The 27,905-nt window shown below is 47.8% G+C and overlaps 1 protein-coding gene across 1 annotated transcript in view; it reads right to left on the bottom strand.

Moving 5' to 3' along the window:
* Window positions 1-8,616: 8,616 nt before the first annotated feature.
* Fntb (farnesyltransferase, CAAX box, beta) overlaps window positions 8,617-27,905 on the bottom strand; it is an 86,270-nt gene continuing 66,981 nt past the window's right edge. The window contains exons 8-12 of the mRNA XM_004649264.2: window positions 23,334-23,463; window positions 20,469-20,601; window positions 13,077-13,188; window positions 12,079-12,193; window positions 8,617-10,027 (exon numbers count right to left, since the gene is read on the bottom strand). Coding sequence (XP_004649321.1) covers window positions 9,896-10,027; window positions 12,079-12,193; window positions 13,077-13,188; window positions 20,469-20,601; window positions 23,334-23,463 — 622 coding nt within the window. The 3' untranslated portion in view covers window positions 8,617-9,895. The remainder of the gene's footprint in view (window positions 10,028-12,078; window positions 12,194-13,076; window positions 13,189-20,468; window positions 20,602-23,333; window positions 23,464-27,905) is intronic.

Genomic DNA, 27,905 nt, shown 5'->3' with positions numbered 1-27,905 from the left:
CACCACCACACCCAGTGGCCATCCTCTTAGCTGGAACAGGTTTAAAGGAAAATATAAGGCTGACTAGAAGACAGGAGATAGTCCTGTACTAGAAATAAATCAGAGTTCTGTGTATGAAAATGTGTGTTTTATGCCTTGGCTCAGCGGTCAGACCGCCCTGGCGGGAAATCCTGCCCTTTTTGGAGTAGCTTGTGTCAGCTGCGCCGTCCACGTCTCTAGAAGAGGCCGATGATCGCAGAAGCTGAAGATGGGCTTGACCCTCAGGACCGAGTGAGCTCTGTGTCGCCAGTGTGGGGCCAGGGCTGGCTGCCACATGGGAAACTCTAGCTTCTGCACACCTGACTTAGTGAGGGTTGAATTCTTGGGTCTTGGGTCTCCCACATTTCCCTGTCTTGCCCTGCCTTTATAAGGCTCAGTGATCAAAGAGTAAGGGGACTCCAGAACTGGATTGACAAGACTGGAGGTCTCATCACTAGAGCCCTCTGTACTTCCTAGGAAGTATGACCTAGGAAAACAAAATGCTCAGAGTGGGGTCTTCCAATATTTCCAGGAGTGCTCAAAGAGCCTAGAGGGCTGAGGAGATTGCTCAGTGGTTAGGACACTTGCTTGCAAATCTGAGTTTGGTTCCCCATGTAAAGCCAGACACACAAGAGATCCCTGGGCTCAAGCCCCTCTGAACAACAGCATTCTGGCCCAACAGTATGAGAGTCATAGTCAGACTACCTGGTGGTAGTACCAAGCCAAGCTGGTCCAGTAAGCCTGAGCAATGGCTTTTGCAATCAAGGAAGAGTAACTTAGGCAGCCCAGCCTGAGGAGGACTCCAGTTTGCCTCTCCAAAGATAGGGTTCAGCGACATTTATGGGTTGGAAAAAGAATGAGGCGTGGTGTGAAGTGTAGGGGAAGGTGGTTGCAAGGGGAGACAGTTGAAGTCACTCACTGGTCTACACATGGATAAACTAACTTTGAGCTTTCCGTAAGACATGTTTAGAAAATGGCTGCTAACATAACCCCTGGGGTGCAGTTGTAGGCCCCCTTAAACCTCTTCAGGCAGGTGGATTTGTTGGTTTCAGTGTGAAATGGACAGGCTTCCTCCAAGTCCTTAAAAAGAAAAACCACTTAAAGCAGCCATGGTGACCCTTTGTTGTGCATTCTGGGAGTTACTATGGTAAATCCCAGGGGGGGGGGGGCGGGGGGGGCGGGGTCGAGGTTCAAAAGAAAGAGGCCACCCTGAGACTACATAGTGAATTTCAGGTCAGCCTGGGTTGTAGCAAGACCCTACCTCGAAGTACCAAAAAAAAAAAAAAAAAAAAAAATCATATCCTCTTCGATGTTTAAAATTTCACTCCAAAGGGAGAATGGATCGAGCCTCTTACAAGAGGAGGAAAATGTTAATTTCGTTGTAGGGACTCCTTTTTGTGGGGTGAGGTAGGACTAGATAAGCTGACTGGACCTGGGGGCATGTGCTACAGGTGCACAGGTGCTGCTTGTATACACACAAAACATGGGCGTGCTTAAAAACGTGCACAACAGGTGGCCCTGTACAGCTCACAACCAGCTGAGCAGGTCCTGTCCTGTGCCCCGTGCTAGATGTCAGCCGCCCCAGAGGCCTGCTGTGACGGCCAGGCCCGTCAGGATTGTTTGCCTCCGATGTTCATTGCAGGGCGGGGCCCTTACACACCTATAGCCTTCTCTGGGCAAAATAATCCAACAGTCTCTACTAAAAAAAAAAAAAGAAAAGTAAATTAAAGGCTGGAGAAAAACAAGAGGAGGAATCAAGAATCCAGTATGAGAAAGCTGAACCAGAACTTTCCATTGTACTGCTGCAAGTGGCCAGGGATTAAGCTTTGTGCCAAGGAAAGCAAACCTGGCCAGTGGAGAGAGGTGCACTTTCTCCCCACAGCTGGCTCCTAGGGACAGCGAAACTGTGCAAAGTCTGGTTCAAGAAGAAATAAGGGCTGAGAGCGATGGCTCCATAGCGAAGAGGGTTGCTGTGTGAGCCTGAGAACCCGAGTCCAATGTCCAGCACCCATGTGTAACCCCAGCATCGGGGCCGACGGGCAGAGAGAGGTTCAGGGAAGTAACAGCGGTCAAGAACACCTGACGTCACCCTCTGGCCTCTGCATGTGCACACAGGGCACGCGCATCCTCGCAAATGTGCGTACACCAGGCTGCACATCCACACCCCACGGTCCCTTTACCCCCAGCCCAGGGAGTGCAGCTGGCAGTGTGGCCTCTGTGCATGGCACTCGCCAGTCATCATTTCCTATCTAGCATCAATGGTTCTGGGATGGCAGGGGCAGATCTAGAGCCAAACGACAGTAAGTCTAGTGGCTTTGGGCCAAAAGGCCACAGTGAGGCCAGCCAGCTGAAAGAGGAATGTCACGTCCACAGCAAACACCTACAGCAAGGCCGGAGAACTTGGGCAGGAAGGCCTCTAGTTCTAACAGCCTGACCACATTTCCTGTCTAGGAAGTGAGTCCAGGGCTTCCTTATATGCCGAGTAGCTGTGACAGCTCCCGTGAGGTCCTGGGCTGGTCTGCTCTTGCTGTGTTATCTTTAGCCAAGTGTGCAGTCTTGAGTCCTGCACAAGCACACAGATGTGCACACTGGTGCACACTGGTGGCTGTGCGGTCATCCCTGTACCTTTGATGTGGGCAGCTCTGCCGTGCCCACTGCCTGAGCTGAGCCCGTAGGTCTTTGGGCCGCATGTAGTCTTGGCGTTATGCGCCACCCACTGGGGAGATTCAGCCTGGCCCTTGCCTTCAAGAAGCTTAGATAAGTTGGAGATAAGACTTGTGCATGTGGCACAAATATGGATGCCCAGCTTTGAATGACAGTTAGGTCAGGCCCTTGACAGCATGGGGGTGCACTTTGAAAGGGATCAGGGAGGGGCCAAGTCAGTGCTTCTCAAACTCGGCTCTCCTTCCTTCCTTAAGAGCCCAGCCTTGGGCTACAGGCCCTAGAGGCTGTTCATAGCTACTGGTGAAGGGAAAGTCCGCTTAGACCTACTTTGCTGTGGTTGGATCACCATTCCTGGTCCACCACTTCATAGGTTCTCTTGGGGCCTCCTCCAAAGAGGGAAAGGACTTGAGTGTTGCCCATAAGGAGCACAGCACGGGCCACTTGACATCTTTCCATCAGCTTCTCCCCTCACAGGGGTACTGGTCAGCATGCCCTGGGAGCAGTGCCCTGCAGCCTTCCCCCTTCAGAGTTGTGACTGAGCCCTGGGTTGTCTGATAGCTGCGGGCTCCAGCAGACCCTTTGTCCCTTTAGCCACCATAGGTAGAAACGTAGTAACAAAAAAATCACACCTAAGATAAACAACATGCAATACAATGTATCTATTTTGACAGAATTTAATGTGGTCAAAGATTGAAAGAATAGTTTATGAACCCAAATATACCCATCATCCACTGTCAACAGTTATTAACAGGTAATGCTCTTAAGATAAAATGGGATATTGTTACTGAAAGTAAAATACAGGTGTGGGAAATGGACACTGGAGACAAGGGAAAGTGCTCCCATTGTCCCAAGCAGGGACAGTAGGAGCAGCAAAAGAGACCATGTAGACCTCCGGAGCAATCCCAAAGTAAAAGTAAGTATCCATGAGTCCATGCCAGTAGGAATGCGGTCCTCCCTCAGGATGGGGAGATTAGTTCCAGTATCCTCAGAGATACCGACATCTGTGGTGTAGTATCTGCACATAACTTATACTCATCCTCCCAGAGTTTATCATCTCTAGGGGCTGGGGATACAGCTTGGTGGTAGAGGGCTTGCCTAGCATGTGTAAGGCCCCAAGTTTGAACCCCAGCATTACCCTCCTCCAGGATAATCTCTGGGTTATTTATAATACCTCATGTGAATATATGCTATGTAAACAGAGCTAAACTGTAATGCTTAGAGAATAATGAGAAGGAAAAGAGTCTGCACATTTGGTAAGGACATAATTGTTTTCTAGTTTCAGCGTGCAGGTGGTTGAATGCATGGCTGATCCATTACTAACTAAAGGCCTGAAAATATAAATAAGTGGGGAGAAATCTATGTAAAATTCCAACTAATTTATGTACTCTGCTCTCAAAGATGTGCAGTCTAACTCTCCGTTCCTCAAGTGTGGACTGTCACCATGGGAAGGAGGGGAAGGGGCTTTGGGGGACTTCTGATGTCACTAGCTCAGCCAGGGGTCCAGGTTAACATCATCATGACTCTATCTCTGTGCTTCCTCCCCAGCAGTCATAACTGTTAGGGAAATGGCTCCTACTTGCTTGCAAAGCGTTCAGACTCATTTGATTCCCCAATATGCATAAAGTGCTGCATGGGTTGAGGTTTCTTTGTAGTGGCAGGAGGTGTGCCCATACTCTCTCCATCTCTCTCCTCACATTTTTTTTTAAGTCGCTGGGGTTGGTGGAGCATGCCTTTAATACCAGGTTCTGAGGTAGGAGGGTTGCTTTGAGTTTGAGGTCAGCCTGAGACTGACTACATAGTGAATTCTGGTCAGCCTGGGCTACAGCAAGACCCTACATCAAAAAAAGAAAAGAAAGTAAGTCATACATGCCCACTAATCATGAGAAACACCATCCTAACTCCATTTTATAAATAATAGGACCAGTACCTCTCAGAACTGCCAAAATCAATGCAAAGGAGAAAAGTCTAAGAAGCTTTCACAACTATGAGGAGCTGAAGGAGACGTGACTATGATGTATCCTAAATAGGATCTTGATGCCCCAAAGATGGCCTTAGATAAAAATTAGAGGTTCCAATGGGACGTGGTCTTTGAGTAAATGATGTATCGACACTGGATCGTTCATCGTGATAAACACCTCATAGTAAGATGCTTAATAACTGGAGGAAACTGGCAGGTGGGTCTTTGAGAATTCTGTGTGTTATCCTTGTGATTTTCTTTCTTTTTTTCCTTGTGATTTTTCTTTCAACTAAACAAAAGACTTATTTTTGAAGTGCGGTAGCTGAACCTGGCCTTGAATTCCTGATCCTACTGCCTTCACCTCCCCAGGGCTGGGGTCAGGCGCTTATGTCACCACACCCAGCTGGTGCTGTGTGTGTGTCTTCAGTGCTAGGCTTGAACCTAGGACCTCACACACGCTAGGCAAGCTCTCTTATCACTGATTCACACACCGAGTCACAAGCTTATTCTGACGCTGGGGAGATGGCTTTGTGGTAAAGAGCTTCCCATTTAAGCACGAGGATCTGTTTTGATCCCCAGCACTTAAGTAAAATGCCAGCTGTGGTGCAGGCCTGCAATCTCACCTGGGGAGGTAAAGACAGGGGATCCCTGGAGCTCACTAGCCAAATCAGTGAGTCCTAGGTCCAGGGAGCGAGCATGTCTCAGTACGGTGGAGAATGGCAGAGGAGAACACCATGCCAACTTTGGCCTCTGCACACATGCATGCATACTCCACACACGGGAAGAAAATGCTTATTTTTAATAAGCTTTATTATCCTTTACTTTTCAGTTAGCACACAGATATTTAGGTTTCATTCATTCTGGCATTTTTCAGATCTTTTTTTTTTTTTTCTTTTGAGACAGGGTCTCATGTAGCCCAAGTTGGCCAAGAACTCACTGTATAGCACAAACTGCCTGGGAACTCATGATCCCTCCTGCTTCTGTCTCCTGAGTGCTGGCATGACAGACATGTACCACCATGCCTAGCTAAACACGCATGTAAGAACTATGTTTCTTCGCGGGAGATGAGGGCAAGGGAAACTTCCATGGAGCCGGGCTGGTGACAGCGCTGTGTGTCTGCCCTGCCTTGATCATGTGTGCCAGAGGGGCAGGAGGGAGGGAACTATCTCTGGCTGGTCCAGCTCCTGCACAGCTGGTGAAGAGCTAAGGCAGAGCTGTCTTTCAGGGAGGAAGAGGATGTCCAGGAACAAGTTAGACATGCCAGGGCTGGTTGGCAAAGGCTGGCTACCACCAGGGCTGTGATCAGCTCCCGCAAAGACTGACTCACCATAGCCTCCTGTGAGTCACACACAATCACAGCAGGGTGGCATGCACTTGGCAAGAAAATACCACATGTATATAATAGCCATAGGCTAGACAGTATGGGGATCATGAGAAAGGAGAGATGGGCCGCTTGGTGGTCCGCATCCTGTACTAGAAAAAGATGGGAGTATTCCAGTCATCCAGCCCTGGAAGGAACCAAGCATATTAGGACCCCCGTACCCCATCACCTGGAGGCCTGGGGTGGCGAAAGCATGGACTCTGCACAGCAGATCTGGGGTCAGGGGGATTCCACTTGGCCTGACAGCTGGGAGACCTCACTCGGGTGATTCACTCAGCTCAACTGGTTCGCAGTTATAAACACAGGTCATACACATGCCTCACCCATCTGCTGAGGTTGAGTCAAGGATCAAATAGAGACGGTAGGTCTGGTAGGCTGTCGTCAGTTATTGTTGGGAAGACAGGTTACTTTGTGTTTTTCAGGACCTTTGTGGCCTTGGGGATAAACCAGGATAGAGTTGCGTGCACTGGCAAGTACAGGTGAACTATTTTTTGACCTAGCATCACTGTATAACCCAGGCTACTGTGGAATTTGAGATGCTCCCTCTTCTGTCCTCTCAATGCTGTTAAGGAAAATTCACATCTAAGGGTCACCATATCTTCCTTCCTCTGGGTCCCTGGATCTCTGTGACCAAGGTGCTCACCCAGGCAGGCATTATGGAGCATTTTGCTTGTAAAGTTCTGCCACAGAAAGTCACTGCTGCTCTGTGCTTCATGGAATCCACAAGAGTCTGCTCTGTAGGCTAGAGGGATGGCTTAGTTAAGGTGATTGCCTGCAAAGCCAAAAGACCTTGGTTTAATTCCCTAGGCTCCACGTAAGCCAGATGTACAAGGGGGTGCATGCATCTGGAGTTTGTTTGCAGTGGCTGGTAGCCCTGGTGCACCCATTCTCTCTCTCTGTCTCTTTCCCTCTCAAATAAATTAATTAAAATAAAATGTACCTTTTACAAAAACAATAATCTAGGCTGGAGAAATGGCTTAGTGGTTAAGCCCTTGCCTGTGAAGCCTAAAGACCCTGGCCCCGGTTCAAGGCTCAATTCCCCAGGACCCACGTTAGCCAGATGCACAAGGAGGCGCATGTATCTGGAGTTCGTTCGCAGTGGCTGGAAGCCCTAGCACGCCCATTTTCTCTCTCTCTATCTGCCTCTTTCTCTCTCTGTCGCTCTGAAATAAAAATTTAAAAAATCTTTAATAATAATAATCATCTGCTCTGCAGAGCCACATTCACAAACCCCAAAAGCCTGTGGGACAGCTAGGACCAAGGGTAAGGCAGCGAAGGCCACAGCTGAAGAGCCTGATTCTGGGTGAGGGCCTTGGCCTTGACATCTGCCCTCCTTTCTGAAGGAGCTTTAGGCACTCTGCCACCAGGCTGGCGATGGGGCTGGCGGTAGCACTGTTACTGCTCGGCTTTTGGAAACTGGATCTAAATCTGTCCTCTTCCTGTGATTCTTGGGTTCTGGGATGAACTACGGCAGGCATGGAGTTAAACGTCCATCTTACAGTGGAGAAGACTCCTTGATGAAGCAAATATGGGAGGCCCCAGCCTGACCCCGAGACTGGGTGAAGGGCTCTCAAGACAGCGGTGAGCAGAGCAACAAGGGCGGGTGCCAGTCCGTCCTTCACCTTGATTTTGTGCTGTGCTCCCTTTCCAGAGCCGCTGGCTAGAATCTAATCTGCGGCTTCCGGCCCGGTAGAAGACGGGTTAGGAATGCTGCTCACCAGCATTGCGAACTCAGGTGTGCTCACCCTGGCTGACCCAGGAGGCCTCCTATGTTCATGTCTTTACCTCAAGGATCCACATGATAAGTGTGACATTTAGCTGCAACTCACCTTGAAGAGTCTATTAGTCCTTCAGAAAAGGAGTCTTACATAAACTTCTGTGCAAATCCACACACAGCTCTCTCTTCCCTCTGGAGCCCAGCGCCACCTACCCTTCTGGGCTACAGGCTCCAACTGAGGCAGTCCTCTTAGCCTGTCACTACTCACTGCAGTCACTCCCACAATACCCCGAGGCTCTTTGCTCACAGCCTCCTGCCCTTTGTCATAATCATGGGCAGGACACATTTTGCTATGCTGTTTTGCAGCCCAAACCTCTGTTGCCAGGGGACAGGAGTTCCTTAAACTCAGGACACGGATTTGGGCTGTGAGGACAGGGTTTCATCAGAGGACTCCCTCTCCTTTCCCGAGAGGTAGGTCACACATGCTGACTTGGCCTTCCTTAGGAAAGGGCCTCCCAGAGACCACAGGATTTCAACTGTCCCTGAGTCAAGCCTGCCGCTGACTAGGATGTCTACCCCACTAGTCATGTGGAACACCGATGCTGGGACTCCGTAAAGGTCCCCACTCACAGTCAGTTTGGAGACTGATACAGAATTGAAATGCAGTGTGTGGAATGCTTGGACCAAAGTCAGCCGAGCTGCTCCAGAGCTTACCTTTGTAGGGCCCACAGCTTCGCAGAGGGGCATGAGGTAGAACAGCAAGTCCACCCTCTTTATAGTCACCTGTATACATGGCCTGGAATCTCACACACAGGAGACTAGTGACTGCCCATGCTGAAGGAATGTTCTTGGTACAGGTCACAAGGAAGAGACAGCATAGAAAATGTTACTCTTTTATTATTTCAAGGAGGTAATACACAGCCCAGTACGCCAAAGCAACAGGGAATTAGAGGCAGCAAATGGCTAGTGAGTTTTGAGTAGAGCCTCATGCTGCACCTCCTAGCTCCTGTCCACCTCTCACATGAAGGCCGGGTGACATGAGTTTGCAGTGAACGGATGACTAAACTCAGCACCCCACTGACATCAAATGACCCCGTGCAGGAGGAGCAGAGACACTGCCAGGGTCCCACACACTGGCAACGCACATCCCACTGCCCCAAGTTTACGAGACCACTGTCTGCAGTAGCCAGCATGTCTAACACTTGGTTTTCTTTCAGTGAGCCTCGAGTGGGCAGGACAGGAATAAATCCTGAGTCATTAATTAGGTGAAAGACTTAGTAGTGTTAATACTCTGGATGAGAAAAGTCAACACCGCCTTGGAGGGTGGGTCAGGAGTCTGCTGGAAGAAAAAGGGCAACACACAGAAGAGCCCCGGGCTGCAGGCGCTGCCCTCAGGACGCCTGAGGGCTTTTCATGGTACATGATGGGGCGGGGCAGGGTTTCGGGACTGGGAGCTGCTTCCTCTGGCACAGAATTGATCTAGAGGTCCGTCTCTCACTCATAATTGGTTAGCAGGGTCTAAGTCACCACACCTAGGACAAAACAAGCCTTGCCTGCACCAAATGTGGCCTTGGAGAGATGTGTGGCTCAGTTGTCCCGTGCTGTGGGGAGGGACTCCTCACCTTTCTCCTCCGTGGCCAGCTCCTGTCCTTTGTAAATGACCAGGGCAGAGGAGAAAGTCAAGCCCATTAACTGCAGCCCTGGCACACCCTTCCAGGAAACTCATTTTGGAGTAACCCAAAGTCCCACCCTGGCATGGAGCCAACTGATTTTTCACCCGCACAAGGGTGCCCAGACAGTCCTGTGCGGGCGAGAGGCTCAGCAGTGGCAAAGGACGCTGTGACAGTCACAGACCCTCCAGTTCAGCGTGGCTTCCCGAGCTGCGGGCTGGTGGGAGAGAGTGCCTCCTCCCAGTGTGCATAGCTCCCCAACCTCACTGCACAGGCTCACAGTTTTGGTTTTAAAAGTATGAAAAGAATTTTAAAAACCACGCCACTGTCTATTGCAAATCTGGAGCCGATCGCTTTGACAAGAAAGGACACGTAAAACCACAGCTCCGTGGTGGCTAAGGCTCCAGGAGCACAGGGTGCGCTATGTACCGAAACGTTGAAACCTTGTCTGATGGGGAAGGTGGGTAAGCTCAGGGCTGTGGGGTCCTCTAGTCGGTGGCAGGATCTGATGTCGCCTCATCGTCACACTCCTCAAAGCCTGGGACTGGCTTCTGCAGAAAGTGTGTGGTGGCTTGGATCACCTTGTCTGGTCCAATGTTGTACACAGGGTGAGTGGGCTGCTGTAGGCAGAAGAGATGTCAACCAATCAGCTTGGTGTCCTTGTAATCACATACATCCTTTGCTGAAACGCACTTATAACTTAGCATAAGGAATCATCAGGGTACACAGATTTATACACAACCCAAATGTTCAAAAACATGCAGCCTTGAAACCCTACCTTGAAAAAAAAAATAACATGAAATAAATAAAAAAAAACATGCAGCCTGTGCAGGGCTGGCTGGAGAGATGGCTTAGTGGTTAATGTGCTTGCCTGCAAAGCCTAAAGACCCAGGTTCAATTCCCCAGTACCCATGTAAGCCAGGTTGGTGGGACATGATGTGTCTGGAGTTTGTTTGCAGTGACTAGAGGCCCTGGCACACCCATTCTCTCTCCCTGTCTCTAATAAATAAAAATGAAATATTAAGGGCTGGAGAGATGGCTTAGTGGTTAAGACCTAATGACTCAGGTTCAATTCCCCAGTACTCACATAAAGCCAGATGTACAAAGTGGTGCATGTACCTGCAAGGCTAGAGTCCCTGCTGTGTCCATACTTTCCCTCTCTATCTCTCTGCTTGCAAATAAATAAATAAATAAAATATTTTAAATAAAATATTAAAAACAGTATTTGCTAAAAAAAACAACTCATAGCACATGATTAGAAGGAAATTTAATGCAGCCACTGAAAACCTTTCAAATGTTTAATGAATGGGAAAATGCTTCTATAGGTTGATATCCTTTACCTGAAATATAGGGGGACCAGGAAAGTGTTGCAAAATTAGGAGTTTGCCACCATTTTTGAAAGTTCACCTAGACTCTACCACTTAAGCATCTCTAATGGAAAACCCCAAAATCAAGCCGGGCATGGTGTCTCATGCCTTTAATCCTAGCACCCAGGAGGCAGAGGTAGGAGGATCACTGTGAGTTAGAAGCCACCCTGAGACTACCGAGTGAATTCCAGGTCAGCCTGGGATAGAGTGAGACCCTACCTCCCAAAAAAAGCCCACGAAATCCAGGGCTGGAGAGATGGCTTACTGGCAAGGGCACTTGTCCGCGAAGCCTAAGACCGAGGTTTAACTCCCCAGAACCTATGTATGCCAGATGCACATGCATCTGGACTTTGTTTGCAAAGTGGTACCCATTTTCCACCCCCCCACCTCAAATAAATAAATAAATAAAAATAAAAATCTTTTCAAAAAGCCCAAAATCCAAAACTTTTTTTTTGTTGTTGTATTTCTGAGGATCAAAGCCAGGCCCTCACAATGCTAAGAATGTGGTCTACCACTGAGCTACACTGCCAGCACCAAAGCCGCTTTCCCCCCAGGACCTCACTATGATACAGGCCAGGTCAGCCCCATCTCCAGAGTGCTGGGACCCCATGCGTGCACAGCCGCATGCAGCTGCAAAGTTCCTTGGGTGCTGACACAACATTCAAGCAGCTTCGGATTTTGGAGCAGTGTGGAATTCAAGTTTCCAGACTAAGAATACTTAACCTGTTAGCATACAGAGAGAGAAAAGCTACACAGTAGTATTTCTGACTTTCAAATTTTTGCTTATATTGCTGGGCGTGGTGGTGCATGCCTTTAATCCCAGTAGTTGCGAGGCAGAGGTAAGAGGATCACCAAGAGTTCCACGCCACCCTGAGACTACATAGTGAATTCCAGGTCAGCCTGGGCTACAGTGAAACCCTACCTCAAAAAAAAAAAAAGCTTTTTGATGTGATGTGTAGGATAGGGATAACCAAAAACTGATACACAGCAAAACACTAACAACATTATAATAACATAATAACATAACATCATTATGTGATTAGTTTTAGTGTCTTATTTCTACTCACATGAATTCCAATTACCACAGTGAATGGATATCTATATTGATAATCAAGAAGGAGCATAGCTCTCTCATGCACTAAGTGTCAGAGCATGTGTAAATAAGTTTGCATTATCCCACTACCCAGCCTGTCAACAAAGGCAGCAGCAGAACTACTTCTGCAGGACGCAGTGGCTGCTCTGCTCCCTTCTCCTTTCCTCGGGGACCCTGTGGAAAAGGGGTGCTGGACCCTCACCCGCCTTACCAGAGCATTTTCAGGCACTCCCAGGACCACATCGTGCAACATGGCTCCGCTGCCGAAATGCTGAGCGATGGATAAACCACTCAGGCAGTAGCAGGTGTGGTAGAAGTCACGTGACCTGCGAGGACAGACCGCTCTGAGAGGGTGTTCCTCCCCCCGACAGTATGACCACACAAATCCAGAGGCTTGTGACGTAATCTCCTGACTGCCGTGTCTTCCACGTGGCTAGGGGAAGCATGGGTTTTTCCCAGTACTGGGTTGAAAAGCTCCATCCTCCAGTCCTGCCTAACAGTGACAGTGGATTGATTTTATCCTTTCTCCCCCGCCCCCATTTGCAGTGATAGGGTTTGGATCCAAGGCCTCTCATGTAGTAGGCCGGCACCCTACCATTGCTGACTGAGCTACACCCCCAGCCATGGGAACTGGAATTTAGTCTTTTCCATCTGTTTCTGGAAAGGGCACTCCAGGGGTTGTGCTAAATTGATGTACTTCTCTAGAAAAATAGCAAAATGTCTAGCGATCGCAGGGCAGGGCTTTCCACTAGCAGGAGAGAGAGCGAGCAGCTTCAGTATAACGTGGAATAGCTCATACTTAAGTTAGCTTTCTCCTTTACTGTATGACAGAGCACTCCAGATCTAGATTTAGCCATTTGGTCTACTCTGTAATCACTGCTGCAGCACTCTCGGGCTTCGAACCCTTCTCTGTTTTGTGCTGTTATGTTGTAGTGCTCCTGAGCCTCATGCGTGCCAAGCAAGCGCTAGACCACTGAGCCACAGCTCCATATCCTGGTAAGTCAGTCTCACCAACCCAGCATCAGCTCACCTATCTGGGGAAGGAGGGAGGCGCATGTGATCCAGGGGACAAAGTGGGCAGCCAGAGGCATTAGGAGTGGCTGTCCCCAACTGTAGGATTTCCTATGTAACACTAGCACCAGGCAGCCAATGCAGAGGGACGCCCTGGTTTGACAGGCAGGGCTGAGCTGGCCTCGGGTGCGCACTCACTTGCCAGGCTTGTCGAGCAGGCCCCCGGCCGGGCACTGGCAGCACATCAGGATATACTCCTGCAGCGCCTGCTGATGGAACATCCAGTGGCTCATGCTGAGGGCTGGGTCACCTGGTGAAGAGCAGAGGGTCAGTAAGGCCTGCAAAGGGGCCCAGCCAGGCACCAGTGGTTACTTGTGCTTTTTTTGTTCGCAGGAGAAGAGGAAGAGAGGGTGAGACTGGGTCTCACGCTAGCCCAGGCTGATCTGGAACTCAGTCTGCAGCCAAGGCAGGCTTTGAACTCAAGTGACCCTCTTACTTCAGCCTCCCAAGTGCTGGGATTAAAGGCATGCACCATCACATACAGTATTCTATTATTCAGTGGTTACAGTCAAAATGGTTTCCCTCTTCTACTCACTCCTGGTACACTTGCTCTCTTCACCACATGTCTCTTCTTCAAGTTTTAGGAGCCATTCCAAGTACAATTTCATTTGCCTCCAAATGTACCTATTAACCTACCTATTAACTTGGATGACGACCCTACACCACAGCCCCGGCAGCAATGACCCTGTCACTGTCTGCCTCTCTACTCTAGGTTCCTAAGGACATTTCCTCTAGCACCTGTCCGTAGCTTGCCAGCCAGACTCCAAGACAAGTCTCAGCACGTGGTAACACACTGTTTATTCTGACTTCAAGGCCTGAACTAACTCTATCTCCAAAGGGAAGTCCCCACTCTTCTCTTGGCTCAGAACGTTTTCATAAGAGGTATCATAAGAAACTGCCCTCCTGCATCATAAAATATAGAGCCCAAACAAAAATCAGGCATTCTGAGTGGGATTGAGGAGAAGGCTCAGAGGGTAAAAGCACTTGCTACATAAAGCATGAGGACCTGAGTTTGATTCCCCAGCACCTACATAAAAATGTGGCCACACATGCCTATAACTCCAATGCTGAACCACTGGAGCTTGCCGATCAGCCAGTCTGACAAAAAAAAAAAAAAAAAAAAAAAAAAAAAAAAAAGGAAAGAAAGAAAGAAAGAAAGAAGAAAAAAAGAAATGGCAGATCCACTTTCAGCAAGAGACTCAGTCTCGCAGGCATGGCACACACCTTTAATCCCAGCACTCGGGAGGCAGAGGTAGGAGGATTGGCATGAGTTCGAGAGCAACCTGAGAATACAGAGTGAATTCCAGGTCATCCTGGGCTACAGTGAAACCCTACCTCAAAAAAACAAAAACAAGGGCTGGAGAGATGGCTTAGCAGTTAAGCGCTTGCCTGTGAAGCCTAAGGACCCCGGTTCGAGGCTCGGTTCCCCAGGTCCCACGTTAGCCAGACGCACAAGGGGGCGCACGCGTCTGGAGTTCGTTTGCAGAGGCTGGAGGCCCTGGCGCGCCCATTCTCTCTCTCTCCCTCTATCTGTCTTTCTCTCTGTGTCTGTCGCTCTCAAATAAATAAATAAATAAATAAAAATAAAAAACAAAATAGGGCTGGAAGGATGGCTTAGCAGTTAAGGTGCTTGCCTGCAAAGCCAAAGGACCCAGGTTCGGTTCCCCAGGACCCACGTTAGCCATATGCACAAGGGGGCACACATGTCTAGAGTTCGTTTTCAATGGCTAGAGGCCCTGACGCACACATTCTCTCTCTCTCCCCCTCTTTCTCTGTTAAATAAATATAAAAAATGTTTAAAAAAACCAAAATGATAATAAAAAGAGACTCTGTCTCAAGGAAACAAAGTGGAAGGGTGACAGAGGACACCTGATATTCTTCTCTGGCCTCTGCATGCAAGCACACAGGGCACATGCATCTGCACATACATACGTGTATACTCAATGCATGCATGCACACACACTTGGATATTCCAGGAATGATGCTAAAGGAATCATGGGGCTTTCTTTCTTTCTTTCTTTGAGGTCAGGTTTCACTCTAGCCCGGTTGACCTGGAATTCACTATGTAATCATCTCAGGTTGGTCTCAGATTTAGGCAGTCCTCATACCTCTGCCTCCCAAGTGTTGGGATTAAAAACATGTGCCACCATGCCTGGCTCAAATTTATTTATTTTTGTTCTAGACAGAGAGAGAGAAAGAGAGAGAGAATGGGTATGCTAGGGTCTCTAGCCACTGCAAACGAACTCCAGATGCATGCTCCACCTTGTGCATTTGACTTATGAGGGACCTGGAGAATAGAACCTGGGTCCTTAAGTTTAGCAGGCCATTAAGCCATCTCTCCAGCCCTTCTTTTCATTTTCAATGCTGGGAACTCTGCTAGGCACTCTAGCCCTGAGCTACATTGCCAAGCACTAGGCTTCTTCATTCTCAAGTATGTGAGAGAATTCAGTGGAGCAGACAGTGACCAATGGGGAGAAGGAAGAATTCACCACTGCAAGGATGTGTACAGAAAATGGCTTTCACAAAATACACATAAAAGATGTGTTTTAAGTCACTGGCCAATTTTATTCTGTGTTATTACTATAAGGTAAAAGACAGCCTATGACTAACTGCAGGATGTTTCAGGCCCTTCCTACATTACTGGGGCTTAAACGCTCAAAGCTCATAAACTCAAAGGAGCATCCAGAGATCCTGAATTTGAACATCAGCACAATAATCATGGTAGGATGGAGGGTGATGTGATTACAGGGTGATACCCGTGCAAGGAGATCAGCTTTTTTTTTTCTTTTTTTCTTTTCGAGGTAAAGTCTCACTCTAGCTCAGGCTGACCTGGAATTCACTCTGTAGTCTCAGGGTGGCCTTGAACTCACAGCGATGCTCCTACCTCTGCCTCTTGAGTGCCGGGATTAAAGGCATGCGCCACCAGGCTGCAAAACTGGTATTTTTGATATCCCATTTTGCCAATATGGAAACAAAGCACATAAAGTTATAAGACTTGTTGAATGATACAGAACTGCCACCTGCACCATGATCTCATCACTAGCTCAAAACAGAAAAAGAGCTGGGCATGGTGGTGCACACATTTAATCCCGGCACTTGGGAGGCAGAGGTAGGAGGATCGCTGTGAGTTCGAGGCCACCCTAAGACTACAGAGTGAATTCCAGGTCAGCCTGGGCTAGAAAGTGAGACCCTACCTGGAAAAACAAAACAAAAAAGTATCAATTGCATAGGACTGTTTGGGGGATCAAGACAGAAAACATACATGCAACACTCATTGTATATACAGTGAGTGCCTGGGCAGTCTCAGCCACACTAATGGGGCAGATACAGAAAAAGAGGTAGTAACTATGACTCCTTGCTGGGGCCTGCCTGTTCAAGTCCTTTAGCTGTTTTCAAGTGCATTGCTCATGCATTTCTTAGTGATTTGACAATTTTCAAATCAGCCCCTTCATTACTTGTATCCAATTTTAAAATACTTATATTTATTTGTATATATGTATATGTATATGTGTGTGTATATGTTCCAGGGTCTCAATGCTACAAATGAACACCAGATGCTTGTGCCACTGTATGTGTCTGGTTTTATGTGGATGCTAGGGAATTAACCCCAGACTGCTAGGCTGTGTAAGCAAGCAACTTTAACCACTGAGCCATCTTACTACTTGTTTTGTTTATATAATTTCATTTCTTTCATAAAATAAATTTTCTTTTGTAAGAAATGCATATCATAGAAAGTAGAAAGAAAATAATCATCAACTACAATTTCACGTGTGTGCATGCATACACACATGTGTGGTGATGGACATCAAACCCCAGGCCTCCTGCAGGCTAAGCAAACACTCCACCAACAAAGCTAGATCCCCAGGCTTTTTTTCCTTTTTAAATAGTAAAATGAGACTGCACTGCTCTGAAGTCTACGTATGGCCACAGTATAAGATGACTATGTTTCTACAGTGTATCTCCTTTTCTCCAAGATAATTCAAAATAGATCCCTTCTTGACTCCACATACTTGGGCTGCAAGGTCACTGAGAAATCCTGCTGGAGCTGAGCTGAAAACCTCCTCTATGTAGTCCAGCTGAGAGAAAGCTGGAAAAAGCCACACTGCATGCAGTTCAATGGGAGAGAGAAAAATCACCAGTGGAGATACTCCACAGTGAACAATGCAAGCCTTATATTTGGCCAGCCAGGCCAAATGAGCCAGCAGGTGCAATAGTGGCACTTCTGTCATGGTGGAAACAAACTGCCCTCTAATTGGACTGGAGGCCTGTTCCATGGGAGGGAATCCATCCCTGATACTAACAACCTACAATAGGGGTACTCATAAACCCTAGGGGTGTAACGTCTGCTGCTGTCTGGCTTATCAACTGCCCAGTAAGCACGTCTCTTAATGTACAAACCCATATATTAATGCTACTCTCACTTTTGGTAGAGAACCTTCTCTTTTCAGATGGCAGTGACCTTGGGATGACTCAAAAGGCATCATAGTGCTGGGAAGAAGTGACAGGAGTGCTCAGCCCTGCGATATCTCTACCACACCTTCCAAGGCTTAGGGTCTAATGTGGAAGAGGTGGAATTTAAGAATTTAAGAGCCAAAGGAAGGATAGGACTCCTTACAATGTGCTCCTCCAGACACAAAACAGCCTGGATGTCCATGACTCCACAGTGCCTGACACTACCTACACAAGGCCATCATAATAGGAGGAAAAGATGATGACATCAAAATAAAAGAGAGACTGATTGAGAGGGGGAGGGATATGATGGAGAGTGGAGTTTCAAAGAGGAAAGTGGGGGATGAATATTGTTTACAATCATGAAAATTGTTTATAAAAAAAAATTTTAAATATATATGTATAGGCCGGGCGTGGTGGTGCACACCTTTAATCCCAGCACTCGGGAGGCAGAGGTAGGAGGATCACCATGAGTTCAAGGCCACCCTGAGACTACATAGTGAATTCCAGGTCAGCCTGGGCCAGAGTGAGACCCTACACCAAAAAAAAAAAAAAAAAAAAAATATTATATATATATTCCCAGACTCCAGCTTGTGTCAAATCCAAGAAACTCACTATTTCTGAAGAGTGTGAGAGGGAGGGCTCAGGTTCCAAATGGGCCTCCCTCCAGGTGATAAAACACAAGAATCCCAGGCAGCCTTTTCTGCTTAGAGTGTCCTGCAGAACTTGAATGCAATACCCAACACATACTGTGTTACCCAGCACCACCTCCCCTGAGTCTCTAGTCCCTGTCATAACTCCCTCCAGACATTACATCCCTGTCAAGGGCAGGTTTGCAGGACTGACAGCTCTACCCGGTATCTGACATCACCAGCTCCAAATCAGGAGAACACCCAAACCCTGGGTTATTTTTCTTTTGGAAAAGCCGCCTCGAGGAAATTCCTGACAGCCCCATTAGTGGTCAAGCCAGAGACTGTGCAGGCTCCACAGCAATTATGTACCTTAGTAGCCTGAAGTGGCAACCCAATGGTTCCTGGCTGGCAAGAGAGGAAAGCGACCCTGTCTAGTTCACTCCGTCTCAAAAGTGGCCACAACTCAACAACTCCAGTGAGATTAAGCAATGATCCAGGGCATGGTAGCACACGTCTTTAATCCCAGCACTCGGGAGGCAGAGGTAGGAGAATCACACGAGTTCTAGGCCACCCTGAGACTACATAGTGAATTCCAGGTCAGCCTGGGCTAGAGTGAGACCTGACCTCAAAGGAAAAAAAAAAGAAATTAAAGAATAGAGCTTAGGGGCTGAGAGATGGCATAGTAGTTAGAGCATTTGCCTGCAAAGCCAAAGGACCCAAGTTCAATTCCCCAGGACCCACATAAGCCAGATGCACAAGGTGGCACATGCATCTGCAGTTTATTTGCAGGGCTGGAAGCCCTGGCACACTAATTGTCTATCTTGCTCTCTCTCTCCCCTTCTTTCTCTCTCTCAAATAAATAAAATATTTAAAAACATAGAGCTTAGAAAGGAGTCAAAGAAGAGGGGAAATAAAAATGTGGGAAAGAGCCGGGCGTGGTGGTGCACGCCTTTAATCCCAGCACTCGGTAGGCAGAGGTAGGAGGATCACTGTGAGTTCGAGGCCACCCTGAGACTCCATAGTGAATTCCAGGTCAGCCTCAGCTAGAGTGAGACCCTACCTTGAAAAACCAAAAACAAAAAACAAACAAATAAACAAAACCAGTTTGGGAAAGGCAGAAGAAAAGAATTTCATCTTTTACACTTGAGCAATTAATCACCCAACAGAATCTGAAGAAAAGTCTCCCTTTGGGCCAAAGGATCTCTCTGCAGGAACAGACTGGAACCCAGCAAGGGGCACGACGGCCCCTCCCACCTGCGTTCCCAGTCATCTGCTCTCACAGCAATGAGCAAGGAGGGGGGGGGAGGGGGGGCGGGAGGCCACCCGTGTGGGGGGGGGGAGGGGCGGTCCCGGGGCTTTTGCTCGCCGTCCGCTTTGGTCTTGCATCTGCACTGTCAGCCCTACCCCCCCCCAGGAATGTGGGTTTCTCCAGTCCAGTAGTGCCAGTAAAAGAGCCTCCCATTTCGGATTGCTAGCTGAGTTTAAAATAAACCATTTCTAATGGTGATAGCATGCAGTCACCTAGACACGGTGGGTCTTGGTTCTGTAGGTTCTGGTTCTCTCTCCCTTTACACAACTTTCCTACCGCTGCTGTGACAATTTTTTTTTTTGCATATGTATGTGTGCATGTGTAGGCATGTTCATAAAGGTGTGGGCATATGTGTGGGTGGGATGCATATGTGTGTGTGTGTGGAGGCCAGAGGACGACACCGAGTATCTTCCTCAGTAGCTCTTCACTTTATTCTTTGAGACAAGAACCTTTGCTGAACCCGGAGCCCACAGATTCAGCTAGTCAGTCATTCTGCAGACCTTGGGGATTCTCCTTTCGCTGCCTCCCCAGCGCTGGGATCCGAGGCACAAGTCACCTCGCCTGGCACTCTGCACAGGTGCTGGGGATCCCAACTCAGACCCTCATGCCTGCATGGCACTCGAGCCACTGAGCCCTCTCACCCTGGGGTGGGCTTTCAGCTCCGACTCTTTCAGTAAGCTTGAGCCACAGAGTCAGATGGAAGCTTCCCGCCCAGCAGAGACAGGGGCCCTGCCGTGTCCTCACTGCCACAGGCATGCTCACACAGCAGGAGGGGACCCTGGAGCCACAGGAACTAGGTCCTACTCAGCACGCCTGTCCCCCAGGACAGGAGGCTGCACAAAACCCAGCGTGGGGCTGGAGAGATGGCTTAGCGGTTAAGCACTTGCCTGTGAAGCCCAAGGACCCCGGTTCGAGGTTTGATTCCCCAAGTCCCACATTAGCCAGATGCACAAGGGGGCGCACGCATCTGGAGTTCGTTTGCAGTGGCTGGAAGCCCTGGCATGCCCATTCTCTCTCTCTCTCTCTTACTCTCTCTCCTCCTCTCTGTCACTCTCAAATAAATAAACAGCATGGAGAGAGCTCCTTTCAGCTTCTCTAAATAGCACTTGCTCATCCCAGCTCAGAGCAACCTGGGCTCACCTTGCGCATGCAGCGCTCGGTGCAGCAAGGGCAGCAGCCCCGCCTGCCAGAAGGAGTAGCAGCCATCCACCAGCTTGTTGCAGCGGCCCTGAAATCCACCTTCAAACCGCATCTGTCGGCTTGTCACCCACTGCTGCAAAAGAAATCACGGGAGAGGCAGGTATAAGCCCAAGAGACATGAATTCCAGCAAGACGGGTCTCCAAGAGCCACTCGGGGAGAAGAGGGCTCCTGACACGTGGCTTCTGGGACTGCGACCGGGGCACCAGTTTCCCTCCTTCCTCCCCACTCCCCTTACAGCCACAGCCACTTAAACGGACCCGTTAGAGGCAACCCTCTCAGCGAGGAACAGACAATCATTTTGTTTGTTTGAGTCAATGTACAAAGGAATGGGTTTCACGGTGACATTTGCATACACCTATATCATTGTATTTTGCCCTTACGTGCAGCCCTCACAGCCTTCCAGTTCCCCCTCCCTTTGCCAGATCTCTTCTCTGCTTTCATTATTCTTCAGTCGTTCCAGTCCCCTCTGTCCTGCCCACCTTTACGTGGATCCGCACTGGTGCCGATGCTGAGAACGAAGAGGCCACACTGATTTATGAGACCGGCCGAGACTCAGTAAGCCCGGCTTGAGCCACAGAGTCAGGCAAGACTATGGTTCCTCTGTTGCATCGCTAACCACTCATGGTAGTTTATTCAAAGCACATAAGTGAAACGCTGGGCTGTATCCCATCAGACAATCTCAAGGTGCTCCTGCCTTTCCCTATACCTGAGGATGTTCACCACAGGACAGTTACAAGGCCCCGCCAGGCCTGGAGGCAGAAGCCATTGGTCCTGATTACCAAGTGGTGCCTAGGGCTGCTTCTGGTTTCCAGGAGCAATCTTTTACTCTCAAGCTATAAACTACAGTTTGTCATCCAGTGGCCAGTGACACCACCACCCCTTGCTTATCTGCAAGTCTTTTAAACTTACTGTCCTACTGAGATCAAGATAGGCTCGGAGGAATGAGCAGAACCAATTGGGTAGAACAGAGGTGATGGTCACTTCCCACCACAGCTGCTGGCCACCAGCCCTGAATCTCAGAGCTACATCACTGGTCAGAAAGGTACAGAATGAAAAATGTCCTAAGGTCTTCCTAGACTGAGTTCCTGAAAGTAGACCTAGGGGATTCTTGAGAGGAGGAAGCTTCACTCTCTCTCAGATGTCATGGAGTTTCGAGTACATTCCTGTTCACGCCAATATCACAAGCACAAGTCTTTTTAGGTCAGTGTATTCAAGCCAAACTAGCTGACTCTTCTCAAGCCCAAAGCCCAGGCTTAGCTCTGCTCTCCCTTGGCTACATAAAATCATAAAGTCCTTCAGATGCAGGTCCTGGCTCTTCCAAAGCAAAGAGAGGGAGGGAAGGGAACTAACAGAGATACCAAAGAGTATCTTCTGTGGACCTAGTTTATATATGCTCTTCCTTTAAACCTTTGAAGAATAAGGATTCTTACTCCTTACTTTCAGAAGGAAAAGATAAAATGAAGCCCTAACACACTCGACACGTTGCTTGAGTTTTCTTAGTTAGGAAGTAGAGCTCAAGCCTACAATATTACCATTGTAACTCTAGCACTTGTCATTATGGCCCTTTTACGTTTCATCCTTGTTGGTGATCAGAGTTTTAAAAATGTCAACAGGCTGGAGAGATGGCTTAGCAGTTAAGGCACTTACCTGCAAAGCAAAAGACCCTCGTTTGATTCCCCAGGACTCATATAAGCCAGATGCACAAGGGGGTGCACACATCTCGAGTTCATTTGCAGTGGCTGGAGGCCCTGGCACGCCCATTCTCTCTCTCCCTCCCCTCCCCCAATAAATAAATAAAAAATAAATAAATACATAAACTGAAAAAAAAAGTCTAACAAGCTCTAAATCCAGTGAGCAAAGCAGGTCATTTTAGTATCAGTTTTCCAGAACTTTCAGAGTATGCAATGTGGGAGGCTTCCTCAGGAAGAGAGCAAGGTGTTATCAAGTGCACCACTAAAGCGTTTAACCAGAACGCTCTAGGAAGCTCATGATGGTGCCATGCTGGGGGCTTGGTATTGGTACACAGAGAGAACTGAATGCCAGTTGTAGCTGGTTTGCTTTGAGGTCACGGTCAGGTGGGCACACACTTCTCGGAAGACAAGGGGAATATCTTCTTGGTAGCATGCGTATTTGTGCTTATGGCCTAGGCTTCCCTGAAGCTGACTGCTTTCTGAACACTGGCCAAAAGCTTAGGGTACGCATGTAATGCTCAGGCCTTCTAGTCGCAAAGATTCAACTCTGGAATGCAGGTACTGAATGTCCACAGGTAATAAAAGCTTGGGGTACATACATAATGTCCAGGCCTCCTGGTTGCAAAGATTCGGCTGTGGTTGGACAACTCACTGGAATGCAGGTACTGAATGTTCACAGGTAATAAAAGCCTGGCTTCAGAATGCTTCGAAGGTCTTTTCACAACCTTCCCCCCCCCCCCCCCGCCCTTAGAAGACTAAGACACACGATATAGCACTTAATCCTACGGACAGCTACTTTTCTTGGGGAAGGTACTCTAGCTCAATCCAGATGTCTGGATGACTCTAGGGCTGGCCTAGCACCCTACGCAAGGCAGAAGGAGGTGGAAGAAGGGAGCTGACTTCAAGACCAGCTGTTTGCTCCTTCGGCTGACTCAGAACGGTACTGAGGGCTCCACCATCCACATCTGAAAGTTCATACCCAGACTTGAAGTTTGTGAGCTCAAGGTTAGAACCCCCTGCACCCTTCCCACAGCAAGACTTCCCCAGGTTCCCAGATTACAGTCGCATCACCAGACCTGGGCCAGAGGAGACGAGGGTGCAACAGATACTCACTAACAAGCTCTTCAAGTTCAAGCAGCGCTCTTTCTTGAGGATTACCAGTGCAGCCAGGCCACAGAATGTGTACCCACCATGGGCTTCCATCCCTGGTACCCCACCAATTCCACCTTCCCAGTTCTGGCACCTAGATGGAAGGGAGAGAAGCACGCTGTGGTTAATGTACCCCTCCACATTCCAAGCGGCAGAGAATGAGTTTGCTCAGATTAGGCTGTAGCTGTCATCACCATGAATGCAAACACACGACTTATTAACGTGTAGATACTTTTTCCTAAAAAAAATAAAGAAAAAGGCCAGGCACATGGTGGCGCACACCTTTAATCCCAGCACTCAGGAGGCAGAGGTAGGAGGATCACCGAGAGTTCGAGGCCAACCTGAGACTACATAGTGACTTCTAGGTCAGCTTGAGCTAGACTGAGACCCTACCTCGAAAAATAACAACAAAAAAGTAAAATCTGCTCAGCGTGTGGTGCACACCTTTAATCCTAGTACTCAAGAGGCAGAGGTAGGAGGATCACCACAAGTTCAAGGCCACCCTGAGACTACATAGTGAAGTTCAGGTAAGTCTGGACTAGAAAGACACCCTACCTCAAAAAAACCAACTACCACCACAACAAAAAAGTAAATCCTACCTGTAATGCATGTATCAAGTTAAAATCAAGTTGAAAAATAAATGTTGGTTCTTGTTATCTTTGAGTACAAAGTCTATCAATGGGACTGGAGAGATGGCTTAGCGGTTAAGGAGCTTTCCTGGTAAGCCTAAGGGCCCAGGTTTGATTCCCCAGTACCCATGTAAGCCAGATGCAAAGTCTATCAGTGAAAATGCTTATTTTATTTTGTTCATTCATTTATAAGACACAGAGAGAGAGAAAGAGGTAGAGAGAGAGAGAGAGAATGGGCATGCCAGGGCCTTCAGCTGTTGCAAATGAACTCCAGAAGCCTGCACCACCTTGTGCATCTGGCTTACATGGGTCCATGGAATAGAATCTGGATTCATTGGCTTATGCAGGCAAGGTCCTTAACTGCTAAGCCATCCCTCCAGAAAGTGCTTTTAATTTTTGTCTATTTTCTTCTTTTTACCCACATAGCCTTGGAAATTAAACTCAGAGCTTCATACACACTAGATCGGTTAGTGTTCTGCCACCGAGCTACAGCTGGCTTTCAGCTCTCTTCACAGCTTTTTTGTCATCGTTATTTATTTGTTTGTTCGTTATACAGCTCAGGCTAACCATGAACTACAGTCCGTCTGCCTCTTTCTTCTTCTTTTTCTCTTTTTGCTTTTAGTGGCACTGAGTGTTAAACCTAGGGCCTCTATAAGCTAGGCAAGCATTCTGCTGCTGCTAAACTATATTCTCAGCCCACTTTTTACTTTTTTGGGAAATAATGGTTGAGGAAGGGCCTCACTCTAGCCCAAGCTGACCTGGAACTCATTCAGTAGCCCAGGTTGGCCTTGAAATCACAGTGACCTACCTACTTCAGCCTCCCAAGTGCTACCTTTGCTTAAAAAAATATATTTATTTATTTATTTACTTGGCAGAGAGAGAGGGAGGGAGGGAGAATGGGTGCACCAGGGCTTCCAACTGCTGCAAATGAACTCCAGATGTATGTGCCACCTTGTGCATCTGGCTTATCTGGGTCCTAGGGAATCGAACTTGGGTCCTTTGGCATTGCAGGCAAGCACCTTAACTGCTAACCCATCCCTCTGCCCTGTTTTTTGATGTAGGGTCTCACTAAGTTGTCCAGGATGGCCTTGAATTCACTCTGAAACTCCTTTACCCCAAGTCCAGTGCAAACTTTCTATAATGAACCTATATAGACACATACATACACACACACACACATCTCCTGTTCATTCAAACTGGTCTTGTTTTTTGTGTTGCCCTGGTGAGTTTCGAGCTTACAGGCTCAAGTGATCCTTGCCATGCCAAGTAGCTGGGACTAGCCTGGCATAGTGGAACACACCGCCACAAGCTTGGGCTAGAGTGTGACCCTGTTTCAAATTAGCAAATTAACTAACTCATCCAAACAGAGGGGACTACAAACACACGTCACTGTGTGCAGCATATAACTATTCAAAAATAAAAACTTATTTTTAAAAACTGTAGTTTCTAAATCAGGCGTAATGATGTACACCTTTAATCCCAGCACTTAGGAGGCTGAGATAGGAGGAGCACCCTGAGTTCAAGGGCACCCTGAGAATGCAGAGTGAATTCCTGGGCTAGAGCAAGACCCTATCTCGAAAACACAACAACAACAAAATTGTAATTTCTAAAATGTGTGTGTGTCTGGGCGAGCACATGCCACACATGCAGGCGGAGGTGACAACCTTGGAGTGCTGGTCCTCTCCGCTCCCCTTGCTTGAGACAGACCCTCTCTTGTTATTTGCTGCTCGGAAGACCAGACCAGCTGGCCACAAGCTTGGGGTTCTTCTGACTACACCTCCATTGCCATGGGCATGCTGGGGTCACAGCTCCAGGTGCCACTTGGAACCAGCTTTATGTGGGTGCTGAAGATGCAAACTCTGCTTGGCAGAGCAAGTGCCTTTAACCACTGAGCCACCTCCCCAGCCTCTTGTTAATGTGTTTGTTGTTGTTTGGTTTCGGTTTTTTGAGGTTGGGTCTCACTCTAGCTCAGCTAACCTGGAAGTCACTATGTAGTCTCAGGCTGTCCTCAAAGTCACAGTGATCCTCCTACTTCTGACTCCCAAAGTGCTGGCATTAAAGGCGTGCCACACCATGCTTGGCTTGTATTTTTTTTTTTTTTTTGAGACAAGGTCTCATGTAGCCCAGGCTGGCCTAGAACTTGCTATGTAGATGAGGATAACCTTGAACTCCTGATCTTGCTGCCTCTGCCTCCTAAGTACTGGTATTACAGGCACACACCACCATGTCCTAGTTTATGTGGTTTGAGGGATTGTACCTCTTTCTCACGCATGCTACATAAACATACTAACAAATGAGAGACATCTCAGTCCTTAAAAAATTGTAATCTTGGTCCCAGCACTCAGGATGCAGAGATAGGAGGATTGCTGTGAGCTCAAGGCCACTTTGAGACTACATAGTTAATTGCAGGTCAGCCTGAGCCAGAGTGAGGCCCTACCTTGAAAAAACAAACAAAACAAAAATTGTAATCTTGGACTGGAGAGATGATTCAGCAGTTAAGGCACTTGCCTGAAAAGACAAAGGACCCAAGTTCAGATTCCCAGCACCCATGTAAAGCTACATGCACAAGGTAGTACATACATCTGGAATTTGTTTGCAGTGGCTAGAGGTCCTGGCGTGCCTATTCTTCCGTGTGTGTGTGTGTGTGTGTGTGTGTGTGTGTGTGTGTATCTGCTTCTTTCTCTCTTTTTCTCTCTGAAATAAATAAAGTATTTTTTTAATGTAATCTGGGCTGAGCATGGTGGTGCATGCCTTTAATCCCAGCACTCGGGGATGCAAAGGTAGGAGGTTTGCCAAGAGTTCAAAGCCACCCTAAGACTACATAGTGAATTCCAGGTCAGCCTGAACTAGAGAGAGACCCTACCTTGAAAAAAAAAGTAATCTTTATATATTCAAGTTACCCATTTATTATTACAACTATTATTTGGGGTTATATTATCTATTCAAGGTATATTTTTAAAATATTATATATTTATTTATTTATTTATTTGAGAGAGAAAGAGGGAGAGGGAGAGAGAGGGAAGGAGAAAGAGAGAGAATGGGCATGCCAGGGCCTCTAGCCACTGCAAATGAACTCCAGATGCATGCCCCATCTTGTGCATCTGGCTTTATGTGGATACTGGGGAATAAAATCCAGGTCCTCAGGTTTTGCAAGCTAGTGCCTTAACTACAGAGCTACTTCTCCAGCCCCAAGGTGTGTGTGTGTGTATTTATTTGAGAGAGAAGAAAGAGGCAGAGCTAGAACGGGCATGCCAGGACTGCTAGCCACGGCAAATGAACTCCAAACACATGTGCCACTATGTATATCTGTCTTAGGTGGGTACTGGGGAAATCGAACCTGGGTCCTCAGGCTTCGCAAGCAAGTGCCTTAACCAATAAGCCATCTCTCTAGGCCCCAAGTTATATTTTTAAGTCATAAAAACATGCTTAATAATTAGCTTAATAAGACAGAGCCATTTCTAGGAATTAATCTTTCAAAGTATAATGTGTCTACAGATCAGACTATAAGAATGTTTGCTATACTCCAATTTATTACAGCAAAATGTCAGACCAACTTAGAAGTTCAAAAATAAAGGATTGGCCAGGAGTGTTGGCACATGCCTTTAATCCCAGCACTCAGGAGGCAAAGATGGGATGATTAATGTGAGTTAGAGATCAGCCTGGGCTAGAGTGAGACCCCACCTCAAAAGAAACCAAAAAGGTAAGGGACTGGTTATATAAATGTTGTACATCTAATAAAAAAATGAGGTACTCACTTAAAATGATGCTATTCTTTTTTTAAATTTATTTATTTGCAAGCAGAGACAGAGAGAGAAGACACACAGAGAGAAAATGGGTGCGCCAGATCGAATCAAGGTCCTTTGGCTTTGTAGGCAAACACCTTAACTGCCATCTCTCTAACCCCTAT

The sequence above is a fragment of the Jaculus jaculus genome, chromosome 7, assembly GCF_020740685.1.
Source record: "Jaculus jaculus isolate mJacJac1 chromosome 7, mJacJac1.mat.Y.cur, whole genome shotgun sequence".
NCBI lineage: Eukaryota > Metazoa > Chordata > Mammalia > Rodentia > Dipodidae > Jaculus > Jaculus jaculus.
The sequence above is the reverse complement of the archived record's forward strand: the minus strand, read 5'-3'. Positions and strand labels throughout refer to the sequence as shown.